At 39.8% G+C, this 20,857-nt stretch overlaps 1 protein-coding gene across 1 annotated transcript in view; it reads left to right on the top strand.

The window, feature by feature from the left end:
• f5 (coagulation factor V) overlaps positions 1-20,857 on the top strand; it is a 119,317-nt gene that overhangs the window by 73,927 nt on the left and 24,533 nt on the right. Inside the window, exons 13-18 of the mRNA XM_043700875.2 lie at positions 4,250-6,113; positions 10,177-10,333; positions 12,635-12,871; positions 12,979-13,207; positions 14,041-14,223; positions 14,460-14,576. Coding sequence (XP_043556810.2) covers positions 4,250-6,113; positions 10,177-10,333; positions 12,635-12,871; positions 12,979-13,207; positions 14,041-14,223; positions 14,460-14,576 — 2,787 coding nt within the window. The remainder of the gene's footprint in view (positions 1-4,249; positions 6,114-10,176; positions 10,334-12,634; positions 12,872-12,978; positions 13,208-14,040; positions 14,224-14,459; positions 14,577-20,857) is intronic.

Genomic DNA, 20,857 nt, shown 5'->3' with positions numbered 1-20,857 from the left:
CGCTACATGTGGTCCACAACTCCAAATCATCTCGTAAATTGTGAATAATTGCAGTCTCAATACTGATCCCTGAGGCACACCACTAATCACTGATTACCAAACAGAAAAGCACTCATTTATCTCCACTCTTTGCTTTCTATTAGTTAACGAATTCTCTATCCATGCTAATACATTGTCCGTAACGCCACACATCTTTATCTTATGCAGCACCTTTCGTGTGACATCTTGCTGAAAGCCTTTTGGAAATCTAGATATACCACATTTACTGGGTCCCCATTGTCCACCGTGCTCATTAGGCCTTCATAGTTCCTTGAAAGTGGAGTCCCAGATTGATAGAATAGTGAAGATGGTATTTGGTATCCTTGCCTTTATTGGTCAGTGCATTGAGTATAGGAGTTGGGAGGTCACGTTGTGGCTGTACAGGACATTGGTTAGGCCGCTTCTGGAATATTGCATTAAATTCTTGTCTCCCTGCTATAGGAATGAAGTAGTGGAGCTTGAAAGAGTTCAGAAAAGATTTACAAGGATGTTGCCAGGGTTGGAGGATTTGAGGTGAAGGGAGAGACTGAATAGACTGGGGCTGTTTCCCCCGGAGTATTGGAGGATGAGGGGTTACTGTATAGAAGTTTATAAAATTGTGAGGGGTACAGATAGGGTGAATAACCAAGGTTGTTTCTCCAGGATAGAGAAGTCCAAACCTACAGGACATAGATTTAGGTGAGAGGGGAAAGATTTAAAAGGGACCTAAGTGGAAAATCTTTCACACAGAGGGTGGTGCATATATGGAATGAGCTGCCAGAGGAAGTGGTGGAGGCTAGTACAATTACAACATTTAAAAGGCATCTGTATGGGCACACGAATAGGAAGGATTTAGAGGAATATGTGCCAAATGGGACTAGATCAGTTTAGGATATCTGGTCGGCATGGATGAGTTCAGCAAAAGAGTCTGTTTCTGTGACATCTCTATGACTGTATGCATATGTATTTGGAACAGAAACAAAGTCATCACTGCTTTTGTATTCATGGCCTAATGAAATTCAAGAAGCGCATTTTAATATTACGCCCTAAAACAGGTGCCAGTAAGGGCTATTGGGAGAGTTAGGAGAAGTGACTGAAAAGGTGGTTTTTAAGAAAGATTTTGAATGTCCTGAAAGAATTAATGACAGAAAGGAACCTTCCTGAGACAGAATGTTATATAACAATACTGGGTAGAAAGAAGCATAGAATCATGTAAGAGCAGATGTAAAGGTGAATAAATCCCCAGGACCTGATCAGGTGTACCCAAGAACTCTGTGGGAAGCTAGAGAAGTGATTACTGGACTCTTGCTGAGGTATTTGTATCATCGATAGTCACAGGTGAGATGCCAGAAGGCTGGAGGTTGGCAAACGTGCCACTGTTTAAGAAGGGTGGTAAAGACAAGCCAGGGAACTATAGACCGGTGAGCCTGACCTCAGTGGTGGGCAAGTTGTTGGAGGGAATCCTGAATGACAGGATGTACATCTATTTGGAAAGGCAAGGACTGATTAGGGATAGTCAACATGGCTTTGTGCGTGGGAAATCATGTCTCACAAACTTGATTGAGTTTTTTGAAGAAGTAACAAAGGGAATTGATGAGGGCAGAGCAGTAGAAGTGATCTATATGGACTTCAGTAAGGCGGGCGACAAGGTTCCCCATGGGAGACCGATTAGCAAGGTTAGATCACATGGAAAACAGGGAGAACTAGCCATTTGGATAGAGAACTGGCTCAAAGGTAGAAGACAGAGGGTGGTGGTGGAGGGTTGTTTTTCAGACTGGAGGCCTGTGGCCTGTGACCAGTGGAGTGCCACAAGGATCGGTGCTGGGTCCTCTACTTTTTGTCATTTACATAAATGATTTTGATGCGAGCATAAGAGGTACAGTTAGTAAGTTTGCAGATGACACCAAAATTGGAGGCGTAGTGGACAGTGAAGAGGGTTACCTCAGATTACAACAGGATCTGGACCAAATGGGCCAATGGGCTGAGAAGTGCAGATGGAGTTTAATTCAGATAAATGCGAGGTGCTGCATTTTGGGAAAGCAAATCTTAGCAGGACTTATACACTTAATGGTAACGTCCAAGGGAGTGTTGTTGAACAAAGGGACCTTGGAGTGCAGGTTCATAGCTCCTTGAAAGTGGAATCGCAGGTAGATACAATAGTGAAGAAGGCGTTTGATATGCGTTCCTTTATTGGTCAGAGTATTGAGTACAGGAGTTGGGAAGTCATGTTGTGCCTGTACAGGACATTGGTTAGGCCACTGTTTTATGCCGTTTATCACACAAGCCTAGATATTGTCCAGATAATGCTCCAATCAGTATCTGGGTAATCACAACTGGTGCTATCCATCAGCAAACATCCCCATTTTCAATATTTTGATGGAAGGACCGACCTTAATGAAGTAACTGAAGATAGTTGGGCCTAGAACATTACCTTGATGTGAGATGATTGACCTCAAAAAACTACAAGCATCTTCTTTTGACAGACTCTTAATGCACCTTGTGTTAAAACCTAAAAGGATTGTGCAGCAATAGCTATAAGGGCAATAGCAATGGATGGAAGGTCTCTTTTTTTTAACCATCACCACCACCTCTTTGAGAGGGTGTGTTAAAAACATTGGTTACTGCTGCTAACTCTGGCCTAGTTCATTTCCGTTACTACCAAGGTCATCATTCATGTTCTTATAACCACTGAACATGAATTCTTGAAAGTACTTAGTGGCTATAGTTGGCTACATCATGACCTGCACTAAGCCCTGCCTGCTTATCACTTCCATGCTTGCTCATTACACTGAATCTATATTCTGAAAAACTTTTAAATCCCTCATTCTGAACTTTAAAACCTTCTTTGACCTTGCACTACCTTACCCTTCAAATCTCCTTTAACCTTACATAGAGTCATAGAGATGTACAGCATGGAAACAGACCCTTCAGTCCATGCCGACCAGATATCCCAATCCAATCTAGTCCCACCTGCCAGCACCCGGCCCATATCCCTCCAAACCCTTCCTATTCATATACCCATCCAAATGCCTCTAGACTCCCCGACCCCAGGGAAAAGACTTTGCCTATTTATCCTATCCATGCCCCTCATAATTTTGTAAACCTCTATAAGGTCAGCCCTCAGCCTCCGACGCTCCAGGGAAAACAGCCCCAGCCTGTTCAGCCTCTCCCTGTAGCTCAAATCCTCAAACTCTGGCAACATCCTTGTAAATCTTTTCTGAACCTTTTCAAGTTTCACAACATCTTTCCAATAGGAAGGAGACCAGAATTGCATGCAATATTCCAACAGTGGCCTAATCCAGGGCTCACTATTCTGTAAGTTTCATAGAGATGCCCTGTCATCCTTCTAAACTTTGAACACAAAACCCAGAGACCTTAGCCACTCCTCATCTGACAAGCCCTTCATCCCCAGATTTATTTTGTAAATCTCCCCTGGACTCCCTCCACTCCCACATATCCTTACTTAGACCCACGGCCAAAAACTGCTTACAATATTCTAAATATAATTTGACCACAATCTTATGCAGCCTCATCAATACACTCTGCTTACATATTCTAGCTGCCTTCAAACATTGTGTTTGCTTTCCTAATTGCGAATTAGCCTGTCTGGTAACCATAAGAGAATCATGAACTAGATCTCCTATGTCCCATTGTGCCTCAAATATCTGAAGCCATTTCCTGTTTAGAAAATAGTCTATGCCTCTGTTCTCCCCACTAATGTGCATAACCTCACACTTTCCCACATTGTATTCCATCTGCCACTTTGCCCAACCTCCCAGCCTATGCAACTCCTTCTGCAGCCTCACGCCTCTTCAACACTATCTGTCCCTCCATTTATTTTTACAAACTTAGCAACCCTCAGTTCCTTCATCCAGATTATTAATGGCTAGGCCAATGGCACCAACCTTCCAAGAATTCTTAAATGACTTGGTAAGGTTTAATAATATAATCAAAATTGCTGGTGGGTTAGAAAACGCATAATGCTGGAAAGTACCAGCAGATTGTTTATCAATGTTTTGTGATACTTTCATGAATGCCTCTGTCCAAGCATTGATGCAGTTCAGATCACATAGTTTGATCACATCCTGTCCTCTGTCCCTCATCATTGTACTTTGTTTTTAATGCTTTTACTGTGATCCTGTACATTGTTTGCCTGCTATCATTCCATTATTACAGTAATGAAGCATTTTGTAATGTTGCTGCTCCTCTGATATTATGCATTATTTTGTAGGTGAATGGCTCCTTGGAACTTTAAGTTCACGACAAGTGACCTATGGTATGAGGATAAGATTTAAAGTTTATCAGTGTGAGGATGAAGGCATTGAATACCCTTTAGTTTTCTTTAGGATTCAATCTGAATCAGATAAAGTGCTTGTAGAGGTCAGTGAGGAAGCCAGTAGAGAAGAACTTGATGAAGAGGAACGTAAAATTCTGGAAGAACTTGGATTCCTATCAGCTCTCGCACCACAGGAAACAGAAGAGGAAGAAGATATTTTACAGTTTATTGAAGATGAAAATGATAATTCAAGAGAACTCAACAGTAAAACACCTGACGGGCAAGGTAGTCAATTCCATTCAAAGGCGAGTGGAAGTCAGAATAAACCATACAATGATGCAAACAAAAATGAAACTGATATCTTGGAGTATGATGTGGCTGAGGATGAGCTTGAGCAGCCTAAGGAATTAGATAAAAGTACATCTGAAGTGCCATTAAACGAAAGAAACAATGAGATGACACTAATATCTGAAACAGAATCTGTTCATTTAAAACAAAATACAGCAGTTACGATGGAGGGAGATATTAACATGGAAAGTTTTAGAGAAGACTTTGAAGAAAAGAGTAAGAATAGTGAACTTCAAGAATTTTCACGAAGCTCTGCTGCCAAAAATAATAACTTGCTAATTAGCACAAATAACCCACATACTGTGGTTAATCCTGTGAAGAGTAAGAGGAGTTTAGCTGAGACTCCTATAATACTAAAGCAAAACAATTTGCAAATAACCGCAGAGAACATCAGCTCTGTCAATATTACTGATGGTGAAAGAGAAGAGGAGTCTGATCAAGTCCCACAAGAATATAACACAGAACAAAATAGTCAAAATGAGAAAAATGAAACTCTATATGAAATGGAGAACACCGATATTTTTAATGAAACAACCACAGCATCAAATAATACAGGCAGAAAAGCAACGCTTTCACCTCCTTCATTAAATCAGAATGCAACAGGTTCACAAGCAACTGACTTTACAGCTGATTATGAACAAAATCAAATTAACTCCAATGCAAATAATCACAGCAAAAGTACAGTGACAACTGGCAGAGAACAGGGTAATTTATTCAATCAGTTGTCCCATGAGGTTGTTGAACACTTCACCAATACTTCAGAACAACCAGGAAAGGAGAGCAGTGAAATTTCTGAAAAAGTATTTATTTACTTAAAGAAGCATTCAACAGGCAAACATAGAGTTCGATTTCAGGGCACACCTCTGAAACCCAAAAGTTCTTTTTTGACATACCAAGTGGAAGAAAAGGGCATTAGTGTTACAAACCTAAAGCATTTGAAAAAATATGTAAAGCTGGCAATGCATGACAATTCTACAAAAGAATTCAAAATCGAAGGAAATGTTAGAAGGCAGGCAGCACTTGAAAGAATGCTGAAGCGCAGGAAGGTGCTGAAGGATCAAGTGTCTCCAAGAGGGTTCAAACCTGGCATTAAACAAAGAATTCATATTCCTTTAGGCAAAACACGTATGTCACCAAGAGGATTTCACCTTAAACCTAATTCAGTAATTTATCAAGATGACAACTCGAATAGTATTATAATAGGAATTCCAAAGCGTAAAAATGGAGATACTCTTGATTATGATGAATATATTGCAAACATGGATGCAGACCATCTTGGAGCTGCTAGAAAAAATGATGAGCCTGATTTAGATTCTATGAACCCTTACACTAATGACAGACGAACTCATTCAGACATGTCCCGAGATCCAGAAATGATAGTTGAACATTACTTACGGAGCAGTCGAGGAAATGTGAGGCATTACTTTATTGCAGCAGAAGAAATTTTTTGGGATTATACTGGGAATACTATGTAAGTACCATATTTTTCAACATTTTGGGTTGTTGTTTAAAGTAACTTTTAGAATGATTTCAACACATTTGGTCCGTTGTACTTGCCAACTTTCCACTGATCTGTCTTTGCGTGTTCAGCCAATTCCCATTTAAACATCTTGTTTGAATCTGCACCTATCACACTCTCAGGTGGTGCATTCCAGATCCTAAAATCTCACTGATTTAAAAAAAAGGGTTCTTTTGACATTCACTATCCCCTGATTCTCAACGCCTCCACTGCCAGTTAACAATTTCTCTTTTTTAAATGCTTTGTCAAGGCTCCTTATCATTTTGAATATCTAGATTAAGTGTTCCCTCAAACCTCTTTTTAAGAAAAACAAACTCAGCTTTCAATCTGTCCAAGATCAAGTGTCTTATTTATATATTCATTCCCATCAAACCTACCTGCACCCTCTAGAAAGCCTACACATCCTTCCTAAAGTAGATACAATACTTCAACTGGGGCTTAACAAATATTTCTTTTATATGGGTTCATCCTAACTTCCTTGGAATTTTTTTATGTAAAACCTAAAATCCTGTAACTCTTTTGAACACTTTCTCTACTTGCCTGCCAAATTTCAATAATCTGTGCTCTTTCATCATCTACTTCTGTAGTGAAAAGTATTATTTTGACAATGTAAATGAGAGTTTACATTACTTAATGTGATGTAAGATCATATATTTACTATAAGATAGTTCTCCTAGCAATCTCATGAAGTCTCACCTCATGAGAGAATGAAATTTTGACCCCATATACAGTCAATGTTCGCTATGTTTAAATAAACAAGACTTCTGCGATATTCACAAAACGTTCTCCTGAACTCAAACATAGTATATGGTAATAACAGGTGACAGACAATAATGAACAGCATGCAGAGAACTGCAACATAAAAAGTGAGTGGATGAGAAATTGCCAACAGAATACTTTGTGCAAGTTGCAGGTTTAAAGCAAGCTGAATAGTGACTGACCTGGTACCAGAGATTCACAAGGCATCGTACCGCATTGGGACTAGCTACAAAACTTGCCAAGGAGCCCAGCAATGTTGTAGGAGGTTATGCAGATTGAATCCTAGATGAGAAGGAATCAGTGAAAGAATAGCTGTACATGACAAAGTAGTTAAAACATTCAACGTCTACTTTGGTCTCCGAAAATAGATCATTGCTGAGTAAATTACAATAAGTGTATCCAGTGACAGAGAGAGAGTGTTCATTCAGTTATTTATACAGGCTGTCAGAAAATTGAGAAAATGCAGATTTAAAGGAGGAATTAATCAGAGACTAAATTGTTGTGAAAGTCTTGGATGAACGGTTGGATATTTTTACAAGTGAAAGACAATTTAACGTTATTGAAGGCTGTTCAGTTGACCAGACAAGTGAAGAGTAGAAAACCTAATAGCACAATCATTAGAATTTATAAGGAAACTTACTAGAGTTTGTTCAGTTCAGGAGTAAAACATGACTACAGAGAAGCAAGGGAAACCTAGAGGGTGCAGTAGCTGCCATAATCCAGAGAGTCATTTTTGTAATAATAAGAGCCATTTTAAAGTAGCCTATTGCAGAAAGCAGCATGCATATCAGAAACAAATGAAAATCACACAATGACTAGCAACATTCAAGAAATTGAGGATTTTAATTGTGGAGGGGTGTTGTTCTTGGATGAGACGAAATGATCAACTGCAAGTTGTTGAGTATAGAAACTGATTTAAAACATATTCTAATCTGGATTCTGGAGCTGGAGTTTCAGTTCTTTCCAATGTTGAACTGTGGTCAAAGTAACCTTAAAACTCCAGAAACCAGAGAGCACACAGCTAAATTAATGGAACACATGACTGCCACGCTTCAATACAAAGACAGGAAATTTACAGAAACCTTATTGATAATCCAGTATCAGAAATGGTCACGTTTAGGTCAAAGAACTTTTGCACACTTACAGCGAATTTACAAAGTGGTGGAATTGTGAAGCCAAATGAAACCTTAAGTCTTGACAGCTAATTTTCCACAATTAATCAAAGGACTTGGGCAGTTCATAAGGCTGGTCACATCAAGTTATTTCCTGAAGTAATAATCCTCTATGTTTATTTACACTGAGAAAAGATCCTCTTCCAATTTTGCAGAAGATAAAGCAAGAAGATAACTAAATGTTACAACAAGAAATTTTCTCATCTTTAAAAATCCTACAAATAGGTGTTCAGTGTGGTTCCTATATCAAACTCAAATGGATCATTGAGAACCCATATAAATGTCATAGTTGAATAAATCAGTAGGAATGGAAATTCATCCTATGTCACCTGTAGATGAGATTGGCAAAGATGGAAAAGAATTGAATTTTCTCAAATCTAGATGTAAATGGTAGTTTTAGTAATTACCTTTACGTGAGGAATTAATATTACTTTCAATGTTTAGCATACTGTTGGCTGAATACCTTTTGTATGTCTGGTATTACATTTGCACCAGACATTTTTCAGCAAATGATAACTACTATCCTGGGAGATTTGGAAGGAGTAATCTGCCACACAGATGGCATCTTAGTTCAGGGACCCACTAGAACATAGCCAGATGGAAACAGTGTTACAATGCCTGAGAAACAGGACTCACCCTCATTTACAAGTGCACGTTCCCACAGCCATATATTTAGTTCCTCTGAAACATCATATGCGACAGAAGCCAATTCATGGAAAACCAAAGAGATTAAAGAGTTTCCATCTCCTTCGAATATCACAGAGTTTCAGCGATATATTGGGAGGGTGAATTAAAATGGTAATATTTTAAACCAGTTTAGCAAATGTTAATAAACCATCACACGTGCTACTAAGGTAAGATCAGGCTTGGTGCTGGGAAGAAGCCCAACAGCTGTTGTTTGAATGGATCAAAGAAACACCTGAAATATTGGTCATTACATTCCAGAACTGTTTATGATTGTTGCTGCAGATGCATCATTGACTGAATTGGGAACTGTACTATCCTGGGTGTGAAGAGATTGTAAGACAGTTCAGTGTACTATGTACTATGCACTTTTGACTTGAAGAGAAGAAAGATTTTCAGTTATTGAAAAGCAAGCATGACGCCAAGATTGCAAGAATTTCATTTGAAGTTGATGAGATTTGCTGCTACAAACTGAATATGTGCAAGGGAAGAAATAGACCACAGGGGACGTCTCGGTCTGTTGGGTGACAGGATGGTTTATGATGAGACATAGGTCATGCTTGGAGTCCTTGGACTCAAATTCCAACAGAATTTCCAGCAAGATTACTTGGACATTACAAAGTGTATCTGTTTGATGACCAGGGATCTCAAAATCGTGGGATGGAATGATATCAAACTATATCAAATGTGCAGGGTAGTTCAAAGTGCCAATTCAAAGACCTACTCCATAAAAATATATAAAGACCAAATAATCCTAAAATACAGGTTGCTATTCTATAGTGCTTGTTTCGTCAACTTGAATTGGCCGTAACACAATTGATGGATAGGAGATGCTGTTTCTAAAGCATGAACTTTTAAAACATGTGTTGGCTATAACACAATTACATCACTAACACTAAGTATTGTATTTAGATTAGATTACTTATAGTGTGGAAACAGGCCCTTCAGCCCAACAAGCCCACACCGACCCGCTGAAGCGCAACCCACCCAGACCCATTCCCCTACATTTACCGCCTTCACCTAACACTACGGGCAATTTTAGCACGTCCAATTCATCTAACCTGCACATTTTTGGACTATGGGAGGAAACCGGAGCACCTGGAGGAAACCCACGCAGACACGGGGAGAATGTGCAAACTCCACACAGTCAGTCACCTGAGGCGGGAATTGAACCCAGGTCTCTGGCGCTGTGAGGCAGCAGTGCTAACCACTGTGCCACCATGCTGCCCATTTAATGATAACTTAAATTGTGTTTAAAATTTCATTCACACAGGTATCTGTTATCAATGATCAATAAAGATAATTAATCATGATTGTTAGCACAGTCCATATACAGTATCTATGTTTGCCTAATTTTGAGAATCTGTTCCATGTATAACAATTTCCAAATTTGTTATTAGGCATTCAGCAGAGCAATCAAATACTGTGTATAAAAAAGTCATTTTCCGGAGATACACAGACGCATTATTTAGGGAACGCTATAATCATGGAGAAAGATACGAACACCTGGGAATACTTGGACCTGTCATCAGAGCAGAAGTTAATGATGTCATCAAGGTATACTGTAATATTTACGTCATAGTTTACATCATCTTATTGCAAGCTCAATAGTAGGATCCTGCTTCCAAGTTAGTTTTAAACAGTATATTATACATTAATTTTTCAGTTTGACTTGATGAGTTGGATTTGTCTCAAATAAGTTGTAAATTCAAACTTTACTCCAAGATTTTGGCACATAGCCAATCCTGACAGGCTATGTATTACTGAGAAATTGGATGGCATGTTTCTATTTAAATAATCAAGCAGATATGAACAATACCATTTCAATTATTCAAAAGAAAAGTGGGATGTTCTCAATGTAATGTCCAATAATTCTTCTTTAATCTTCACAATTTATTCCATGCTATATATGTTTACATTGTTCCTGCACATCCATATAAGCCAAATGTACCATGCAGTGTCTTGAGAATTTCCTGAGAGAGGCAATTAAACACCGCACGCAAGCTTATATCCTGCTTTGATCACTCAAATTCTGAAAAAGCTTCCCATAGCTTCTCAGGACTGAATCTTGCCTTTTTTGGCGCATAACAAGTTGCATTGAATATTTTTGGATGGTTTTTCTTTTCAAGGCCTATCACTCCCAATTTCTCTCACATCCAATTCCCACACCATCTTACCACATACTGGTTCCCACGACCTCTTGCTGTTCAAAGGAATTGACTGTATTCCCTTGCACCAGCACAACCTTTAAAAATACCAGGGCAAGCATTGTCAATTCAGAGCTGCCCTGCATGGTTCCTGACATTTGCCCCAGGCATGGCATTGAGGGGGAAATTGGTGCCCCAGTTATTGGGGCAGAGACCAGGAAGTCCTGCTGGACAGGGTAATAGAGAAGTGGGACTTCCTGTACTCTCAGGACTCAGGAATGGAGGCCATGACACTAGACAATACCAGCCTGGTTCAAGATTGCTACCCAGGTCAGTGAACCCTCAGCTGTCTGGAAGAAACCCCAGAATGATTGAAGAAGGTCAATACCCTTCTCCCCTTTAAGTAAAACAATCTTCTCTCCAATATATCACATACACTGTCACTCAGCTACTGTATCCACTGTCCACCAAGGCTCATGCTCTACCACTCTCACTAATGTTGGCAACATCCTTCCTTCACTCACTGTCACCCACCCCCAACTCTGAAACCATGAACCTGTATGCTGTCTGCACTGGATACATACTCATACGGGACACCTTTCTGTTAGCATCAGGGCCAATGGCTATGCCACTTACTTTTCATTTCTGTCTCTCGCTCTTTCTCTTATTCCATGGGGAAGGCAGCCCACAAAAAGCCTGCAGAAAGGCTCAAGATAGGTGATAGGCTGCCCAACATTTAGCTCCTTATTCTAATGGAGAACATCCTGAATCTGACCGTTCTAAGTTGTTGTCGGATCATTTCCAAACCTCTGGATTGGTATTGGAGAAGGCCATGGTTCCCTGAACAAAGTCTATGCCTTTTGACTTGACTGAAGCCTGCTGACAACCACGACAAGCTTCCTGACTTTGTATATGTGCTAAATGGCAAGGTAAGCCACAAATAATATGAGCCTCATATTGCTGGCTGAGGGGAGTAAAGCAAGAAAAGGCAAGGCAATGGAAGGCAGGGATGCTGTGAGCAACCAGGTCATCTCAAAGTGAGTGAGTGCTACTGACAGTGAGCAACGGTCTGTAGATGCAAACTGGTCTAGTCCATGAGCTGGGTGTGTAAGTGTCCTTGAGGACACAGTAGCATTACAATAATGTGGCGTGTGCAGAAACATTCTTCAAGTGGATCAGATATGTGCATGAGGGTTGTTAGAGGCTGGCACATATCAGATGCCAATGTCTGTAGACAGACATGTATGTATACCTGTGCCCTTGGAGTGTGCCCTGAGATTTTAGTACCCAGTGTCCAATATGAGGGTCCTTTGCAGCAAGCAATGAGCTGAATTTGCCAAATACCACTCTGGGGAGTTTTGTAAATTAGAAACCTGAATATTAGTGAGGCAAGTTGGTTTGTCAACAAGGCATTTAACAAATAATGAGTGGCATTATAGTGGCAGCCAAAGCTCACGTCTCACAGACTCTCTATAAAAATACTCCCTTAATGCTGAAGATTTGTAATGTTCTTCATTCCCAGGATCAGAATGGATGCCCATTGTTCCTGTAGTGAGAAAATTGAAAGGTGACTCAAACCAGTTTGGTGAAATTGTCAATGCTATAGGATTAGGTACATAGAATATTGATGAGATGATATTAAACTTCTTTGTAGAAATGATTTTGTAAATAAAGTGTTAATAATGTTATAAAGCCTGTGCTTAATCATCAGGTTCTCTTTAAAAACTTTGCTTCAAGACCATACTCCATTCATGCCCATGGAGTGTCATATGAGAAGTCATCTGAAGGAATGAGCTATGAAGATTATTCCACTGACTGGTTTAAGTTAGATGATGCTGTTGCTCCAAACAGCACATACACATACGTGTGGAATGTGCCGCCTCGGTCAGCACCAACTTCTACCGATTCAGTCTGCAAGGCTTGGGTCTATTATTCCAGCGTGGACTATGTAAGTGCTCTACAAATAAAATGACAGAGGAGAATGCAAGCAATTTACACAGAAAACTGAAATATTTTCATTTTGTAAATGTTTAAAGTTTTATTTATTCCTTGCAGGTGAAGGATATTAACTCTGGGTTGATCGGGCCTCTGTTGATCTGTAAGAATGGAACACTGAGCACCTTTAATGAAATTCCCGATGATGCTCGCGAGTTTGTTTTGCTCTTCAACACTTTTGATGAAACCAAAAGTTGGTACCTGAACGACAACAAACACCAACTTTGTAAAGAATCCTGTGAGATAAGCAAGAACAATTACAATTTTAAACAGCACAGTACTTTTCATGGTATTTACTCCTTTCACAATTTTAAGATGTAATTAACTTTAAAACCCTTTCAGTAACCAGTGACAGAACTGCTATTTTTGATGAAAAGTCAGATGTGATAGTGATTAGGAACCTTTGTAGTTTAATCCCAAGATGTATTTTTTTTTGTTAAAGGTATTTCTTCTATATATTTTCCTTTTATTTTTTTCCCATTGAACCATTCTCCTGTAACCAAACAGTGAATACTGTAAGTCGTTTCCACAGCACCCAGCAATACATGTTGACCTGCTCTCTCACCATCAACAGCATCCCCCAGCCCCATTACCAATATGAGCCATTTCTTCAATTGTTTCATTCTATATCCAGATTATTTTTATTTGCTGGCAGAATACTGGAGCTGGAATTTCTACCACAATATGCTGCCAATTCTAGTTAGGTACGTTCCTGGAGGTTTCATCCAGTGACCTCTTGACCACCAACAGTTTTGATCAGTCAAACATCCTTTAAACTGAGCTTAATACTTTTTTTAAAATAGTGAACAGACGTGTTCCAGCAATGATAAAGTACACAATTCATATAACTCTTGCCTTAACTTTAAGTGTACCATCTGCAGCAGTGTCCAGATGATTAATCTTTCAATCCCAGAGATCCCTGGACAATTCTGGATACTTGGCAATATGAACTTAAGATCAGCACCCATTTTTACATAAAGTACATGCCAACAAAATGAATTCTTTCTGCCTTTCGATAGTAAACACATTCTGTGTCTTGTGACCAGATTATTCCTTTCATAGTACTCAGTAACAACAGTTCCAAAACATTTTCTTTGTTAAATAACCACTTTGCTTTTTCAGCTATCAATGGATTTGTCAATGCCTCTTTAAGGGGTCTAGTGATATATGAAAAAGAGCTGGTGCGATGGTATTTGATTAATGTGGGAGGCTCAGATGACATGCATGCTATACGTTTCCATAGCCAGACATTTATTGAAAGGAGGGGTGGTGAACATCGTCTGGGCATTTACAACTTGTATCCAGGTAAGGATAAAGGTCTGCTCCTTCATTACACTCGTAAAAGTACATTTAGATAACATGTTATTTAATGTTAAGGGAATCTAATCAATGCTGTGCTATACTCAAGTGCACTTTCTTTATATTTGTTACTTTGTCTTTACTAGTAATAAAAGTAAGAACGGAATTATTTATACTTGACTAATTCTAAACTCATCAGGTATCCAGGTTGTCCTAATCAAATATGTTACTGAAATATATAGGTGCCTTTAGAGCCATTGAAATGTATTCATCAAAACCTGGCACGTGGCTTTTAGGCTGTGAAAATGGAGAGCATTACAAAGGAGGGATGCAGGCACATTTGCTTGTTCTATCTAAAGGTATGTGCATATCCCTTATTATTCAAATACAATAATGTATTCCAGTTTTCTTTTTCTGTCACACACTAATGTACAGGGTTACATTAAATGAAATAAAATTTAACGTTCATCATCTCAAAATAACACTTGAAAATCATATTTCATTCCTATGTTCCTGCAGTTCCTGAATGTCTGTTGTGACAATTACCAAATGCAAACATAGAAGGGGCAGGAAATCAGGAATAACTGTAACCACAAACTGGTTCAAGGCTGTGACCTGTCTGAATGCATAAATAACATTGACAAGATATTATAGGCTTTGGTCTTGGAATTCAGACTTTACCTGAATTCCTTGATGACATTTTTCAGAGTCAAAGCTAAAGACTTATGCTGTCACTTTCCTTTCTAATTCTTCCATTTTTTATTTGTATTCTTTCTTTCTGTTCCTTCATATTTCTTGTTTCTCCTTATTTCATTATTTTTATCGTTTCCTTTTCTCGTTATTTTGAGTAGTAAAGTTTGATCTGTGTAATTGGTAACAAATGAAAGTACAAAATAACCACCGAGGAGCAAAATACTGACAGTTTATTGTTAATAAGACAATAAAAAAAACTCAAAGAATATTTGGCATGGGCTACCGGCCCTAAACAGTCTGCTCTATTCTGTCAGCATCAGCACTCTGATAGCATTAAACATTTGGTAGTATTTGATGCAAAGGAGAGACAAACAAATGGGCAAGAAAAAACAATAGACTTGGGGACTGGGAATAGTTTAGAAGTCAGCAAAGGAGGACCAAGGGATTGATTAAAGAGGGGAGAAAGTAAGTTTGTGGGGAACATAAAAACTGACTAAAAGTACCTATAAGTACGCAAAGAGAAAAAAATTCGTGAAAACTAATGTTGGTCCCTGATAATCAGAAACGGGAATTTATAATAGGGATAAAAGAAATGGCTAATGAACTTGCTTCCATCTTCACAAAGGTTGACATGAATAAAGTACCAGAAATGATGGGGAACACAGGATTCAGTGAGAGGAAGGAACTGAAGCAAATCTGTAATAGTGGAGAACTGGTGTTGGAGAAATTGATGGGATTGAAACCTAACAAATCCCTAGGGCCTGGTAATCTACATTCCAGAGCACTTGAATGAATGGTGCTAGAAATAGTGGATGCTTTGGTCATCATCTTCCAAGATTCCTACAGAATGTGGGGTAGCTAGTGTAACCCTTCTGTTTAAAAAGGCAAGTTTAGAGAAAATAGGGAATTATATACCAGTGAGTCTGACATCAGTAGTGGGGAAGATGTTGGAATCCATTATCAAGGTTTTCATCAAGTGAGCAATTAGGAAATAGTGGTAGAATCAGGCATATTCAGCATTTACCCAAGGGAAATCCAGCTTGATAAATCTACTGGAATTCTTCAAGGATGTAACTAGTACAGTTGATGAGGGGAGCCAGTGGACGTAGTTTGTTTGGATTTTCAGAAGACTTTCAACAAATTCCCATAAGAGATTAATGTGTAAAATTAAAGTGCATGGGATTGGGGAGAGTGTATGAAATGAATAGAAAATTGGTTGGTTGACAGGAGACAGAGTGGGACTAAATAGGTCTTTTTCTAAATGGCATGCAGTGACTGGGGAGATACCACCTAGATCAGTGCCAGGAATGCAGCTATGTACAATATATATTCATGATTTAGTTGAGGAAACTATCAGTAATATTTCAAAGAAAATGCAGATGGCACAAAGCTGGGTGGGAGAGTGAGCTGTGTCAAGGATGTAGGCATGTTGTAGTTTGATTTGGAAAGACTAAGTGACTGGGCAAATGCATGTTCGATGCAGTATAATATAGATAAATATGTTATCCACTTTGGTCAAAAAAATAAGAATTTTTATTTGTATTTGAGTGGTTATATATTGAGAGAGGGGAATATTCAACAATTTCTGGGTGCCCTTCTGCACAAGTTGCTGGAAGTATAGGTAGTTCTTGGGTAACTGCATTCCAACAGCCCAATTTGCTTTTAACGTCACTGAGGAATTTGAGGAATGGGAGTTTTGAGAACACTTACCTCTGCTCACAATAGCGCAATTCCAGTGGTGATCGTTTCAAATGTTTTGTTTTGTGCAAGCACCAATGTCAGCGCTAGTCTTCATGCTGATCTGTGCATGTGTCAATGTCAGTACCAACAGAGCAACTTTCTGTGAGAGGTACAGTACAGAGAGCAGCTCTCTGAAGAGAGATACATTGAGCAGCTTCCTGTGAAAGACACACTAGTCCTAGATTATCCCTTTTTTGAAAAAAATGGAGGGGCATAAGCGCCCTGGTGATAAAATTGCGGGTGGTGAACACAAAAGAAAGGCTATAACACCAGAAGAGAAGTTTGATATTATAAAATGTTTTGAGTGTAAGGAGAGAATATGTGACACAGCTCGCTTAACAGTAATGAGCGAATGAAGGAGTTTACCTTCAGCACCATGATGACCTTCTGACCCTGCATTAACAATATTTTTCAATTGTACTGTGTTAAATTTACTTTTGTTTTATTGATAAATTTGACTTGTACCTTTACTTTGCCTGTGCTACACTTTGTGTCGGACTGTTCGGTTAATTTTCAGCGATCGCGAGTGATACTTTTTGCTAGTCTGCCCCTAACCCCACTTTTCCCAAAGGCCCCATTATTTATAGTAAGCGATTTTCTATGAAGCGAGGTTTCGCTGGAATGCAACTATGGCTTTTATAGGAGAACTACCTGTAATTGGGCAAATGCAGCAGGCTGTAAAGAAGGCAAACTGAACCAGAGTTGTACAGCATGAAACAGACCCTTCAGTCTAAGCAGATATCCTAAATCTAGTCCCATTTGCCAGTACTTGGCCCATATCCATCTAAACCTTTCCAGTTCATTTACGGATCCAGCTGATTTTTAAATGTTGTCATTGTAGCACCCTCCATCCTTTCCTCTGGCAGCTCATTCCAAACACACAACACCCTCTGCGTGAAAAGTTGCCCCTTAGGTCCCAGTTAAGTCTTTCTCCTCTCACCTTAAATCAATGGCCTCTAGTTTTGGATTCCCACACCCCAATGAAAAGATCTTAGCTATTCGCCCTATCCATGCCCCTCATGATTTTATGAACTTCTATAAGGCCAATAAGGGGAGAGGCCACATTGGTTTTGGTACTGGATAATGAACCCGGCCAGGTGATAGATTTGGAGGTAGGCGAGCACTTTGGTGATAGTGACCACAATTCAGTTATGTTTACTTTAGCAATGGAAAGGGTTAGGTACATACCATAGGGCAAGAATTATAACTGGGAGAAAGGCAATTTTGATGCAATTAGGCAAAATTTAGGATGCATAGGATGGGGAAGCAAACTGCAGGGGATGGGCACAATTGAAATGTGGAGCTTATTCACGGAATAGGTACTGTGTGTCCTTGATAAGTATGTACCTGTCAGGCAGGGAGGAAGTGGTTGAGCGAGGGAGCCATGGTTTATAAGGAAGTTGAATGTTTTGTCAAGAGGAAGAAGGCTTATATTAAGATGAGACATGAAGGCTCAGTTAGGGCGGTTGAGACTTACAAGCTAGCCAGGAAAGACCTAAGAAGAGAACTGTAAGAAGAGCCGGGAGGGGACATGAGAAGTTGTCAGTAGATAAGATCAAGGAAACCCTAAAGCTTTCTATAGATATATCAGGAATAGAAGAATGACCAGAGTAAGATTGGGACCAATCAAGGACAGTAGTGGGAAGTTGTGCGTGGAGTCAGAGGAGGTAGGAGAAGCACTCAATGAATATTTTTCCTCAAGTATTCACACTGGAAAAAGACAATGTTGTTGAGGAGAATACTAAGATACAGGCTACTAAACTAGATGGGATTGAGGTTCATGAGGAGGTGTTAGCAATTCTGGGAAATGTGAAAATAGATAAGTCCCCTAGGCTGGATGACAACCCTGGTAATCATAGACTAGTGAACCTTACTTCGGTTGTGGGTAAAGTGTTGGAAAAGGTTAAAAGAGATAGGATTTATAATCATCTAGAAGGGAATAAGTTCATTAGGGATAATCAACATGGTTTTGTGAAGGGTAACACACACCTTATTGAGTTCTTTGTGAAGGTGACCAAACAGGTAGATGAGGGTAAAGTGGTTGATATGGTGTATATGGATTTCAGTAAGGCATTTAATAAGGTTTGGAAATGTGTTGCTGGAAAAGCGCAGCAGGTCAGGCAGCATCCAGGGAACCTGTTCCCTGGATGCTGCCTGACCTGCTGCGCTTTTCCAGCAACACATTTCCAGCTCTGATCTCCAGCATCTGCAGACCTCACTTTCTCCATTTAATAAGGTTTCCCATGGTAGGCCACTGTACAAAAGTACAGAAGCATAGGATTGAGGGTGATTTTAACGGTTTGGATCAGAAATTGGCTAGCTGAAATAGGACAGCGTGGTGGTTGATGGGAAATGTTTATCCTGGAGTTCAGTTACTAATGGTGTACTGCAAGGATCTGTTTTGGATCCACTGCTGTTTGTAATTTTTATAAATGACCTGTAAGAGGGTGTGGAAGGATGGGTTAGTAAATTTGCAAATGACACTAAGGTTGGTAGAGTTGTGGTCAGTGCCAAAGGATGTTGCAGGTTACAGAGGGACATAGATAAGCTGCAGAGCTGGGCTGAGAGGTGGCAAATGGAGTATAATATGGAAAAGTGTGAGGTGATTCACTTTTCAAGGAGCAACAGGAATAGACAGTACTGGGCTAATGGTAAAATTCTTGGCAGTGTGGATGAGCAGAGAGATCTCGGTGTCCATGTACATGGATCTCTGAAAGTTGCCACCTAGGTTGATAAGGTTGGTGAGAAGGCATACAGTGTGTTAGCTTTTATTGGTAGAGGGATTGAGTTTTGGAGCCATGAGGTCATGTTGCAGCTGTACAAAACTCTGGTGCAGCCACATTTGGAGTATTGCGTACAGTTCTAGTCACCGCATTATAGGAAGGGTGTTCAGAGGCGATTTATTAAGATGTTGCCTGGTATGGAGGGAAGGTCTTAAGAGGAAAGACTGAGGGAATTGAGGCTGTTTCATTAGAGAGAAGAAGGTTGAGAGATGACTTAATTCAGATGTATAAGATAATCAGAGGGCAAGATAGGGTGGACAGTGAGAGCTTTTTTCCTCAGATGGTGATGGCTAGCACAAGGGGACATAGTTTTAAATTGAGGGGTCATAGATATAGAGCTGAAAATGTGTTGCTGGAAAAGCGCAGCAGGTCAGGCAGCATCCAAGGAACAGGAGAATCGACGTTTCGGGCATAAGCCCTTCTTCAGGATTCCCCCCCCCCCCCCCGCCCCGCCCCGCCCCTGCCAGCCTCTGATGCTCCAGGGAAAGTAGTCCAAGCCCATTCAGCTTCTTCCAAAGCTCAAACCCTTCAATCCTTGTAAATCTTTTCTGAACCCTTTCACGTTTCATAACCCTTTCCTTCCTATAGGAGGGAGATTAGAATTGCATGCAATATTCAAAAAAGTGGCCTAACCAATGACCTATACAGTCACAACATAACTTCCCAAGTTTATGTTCAATGCAGTGACCAATAAACACAAGCATACCAAATGCCTCCTTCATTATCCTCTCTACCTGTAACACCACTTTCAAGGAACTATGAACCTGCATTTCAAGGTCTCTTTGTTCAACCACATTCCCCAGGACTTTACCATTAAGGAGAGTGGTTAGCAAGGTTAGGTCTCATGAAATATAGGAAGAACTAGCCATTTGGATACAGAACTGGCTCAATGGTTGAAAACAGAGAGTGGTGGTGGAGGGTTGTTTTTCAGACTGGAGGCCTGTGACCAGTGGAGTGCTACAAGGGGATCGTTGCTGGGTCCACTACTTTTCATCATTTATATAAACGATTTGGATGTGAGTATAAGAGGTATAGTTAGTAAGTTTGCTGATGACACCAAAATCGGAGGTGTAGTGAACAGTGAAGAAGGTTATATCAGATTACATCGGGATCTTGATCAGATGAGCCAATGGGCTGAGGAGTGGCCAATAGAGTTTAATTTAGAAAACTGTGAGGTGCTGCATTTTGGGAAAGCAAATCTTAGCAGGACTTATACATTTCATGTTAAGGTCCAAGGGACTGTTGCTAAACAAAGAGATCTTGGAGTGCAGGTTCATAGCTCCTTGAAAGTAGAGTTGCAGGTAGATGGATAGTGAAGAAGACATTTGGTATGCTTTCCTTTATTGGTCAGAGCATTGAGTATAGAACTTGGGTGGTCATGTTGTGGCTGTACAGGACATTGGTTAGGCCACTTTTGGAATATT

Source organism: Chiloscyllium plagiosum, unplaced genomic scaffold (assembly GCF_037043375.1).
Source record: "Chiloscyllium plagiosum isolate Xiang-an unplaced genomic scaffold, Cpla_swu_hap1 HiC_scaffold_12, whole genome shotgun sequence".
Lineage (NCBI taxonomy): Eukaryota > Metazoa > Chordata > Chondrichthyes > Orectolobiformes > Hemiscylliidae > Chiloscyllium > Chiloscyllium plagiosum.
Note: the sequence above shows the minus strand (reverse complement) of the source record. Positions and strands in the feature narration are given on the sequence as shown.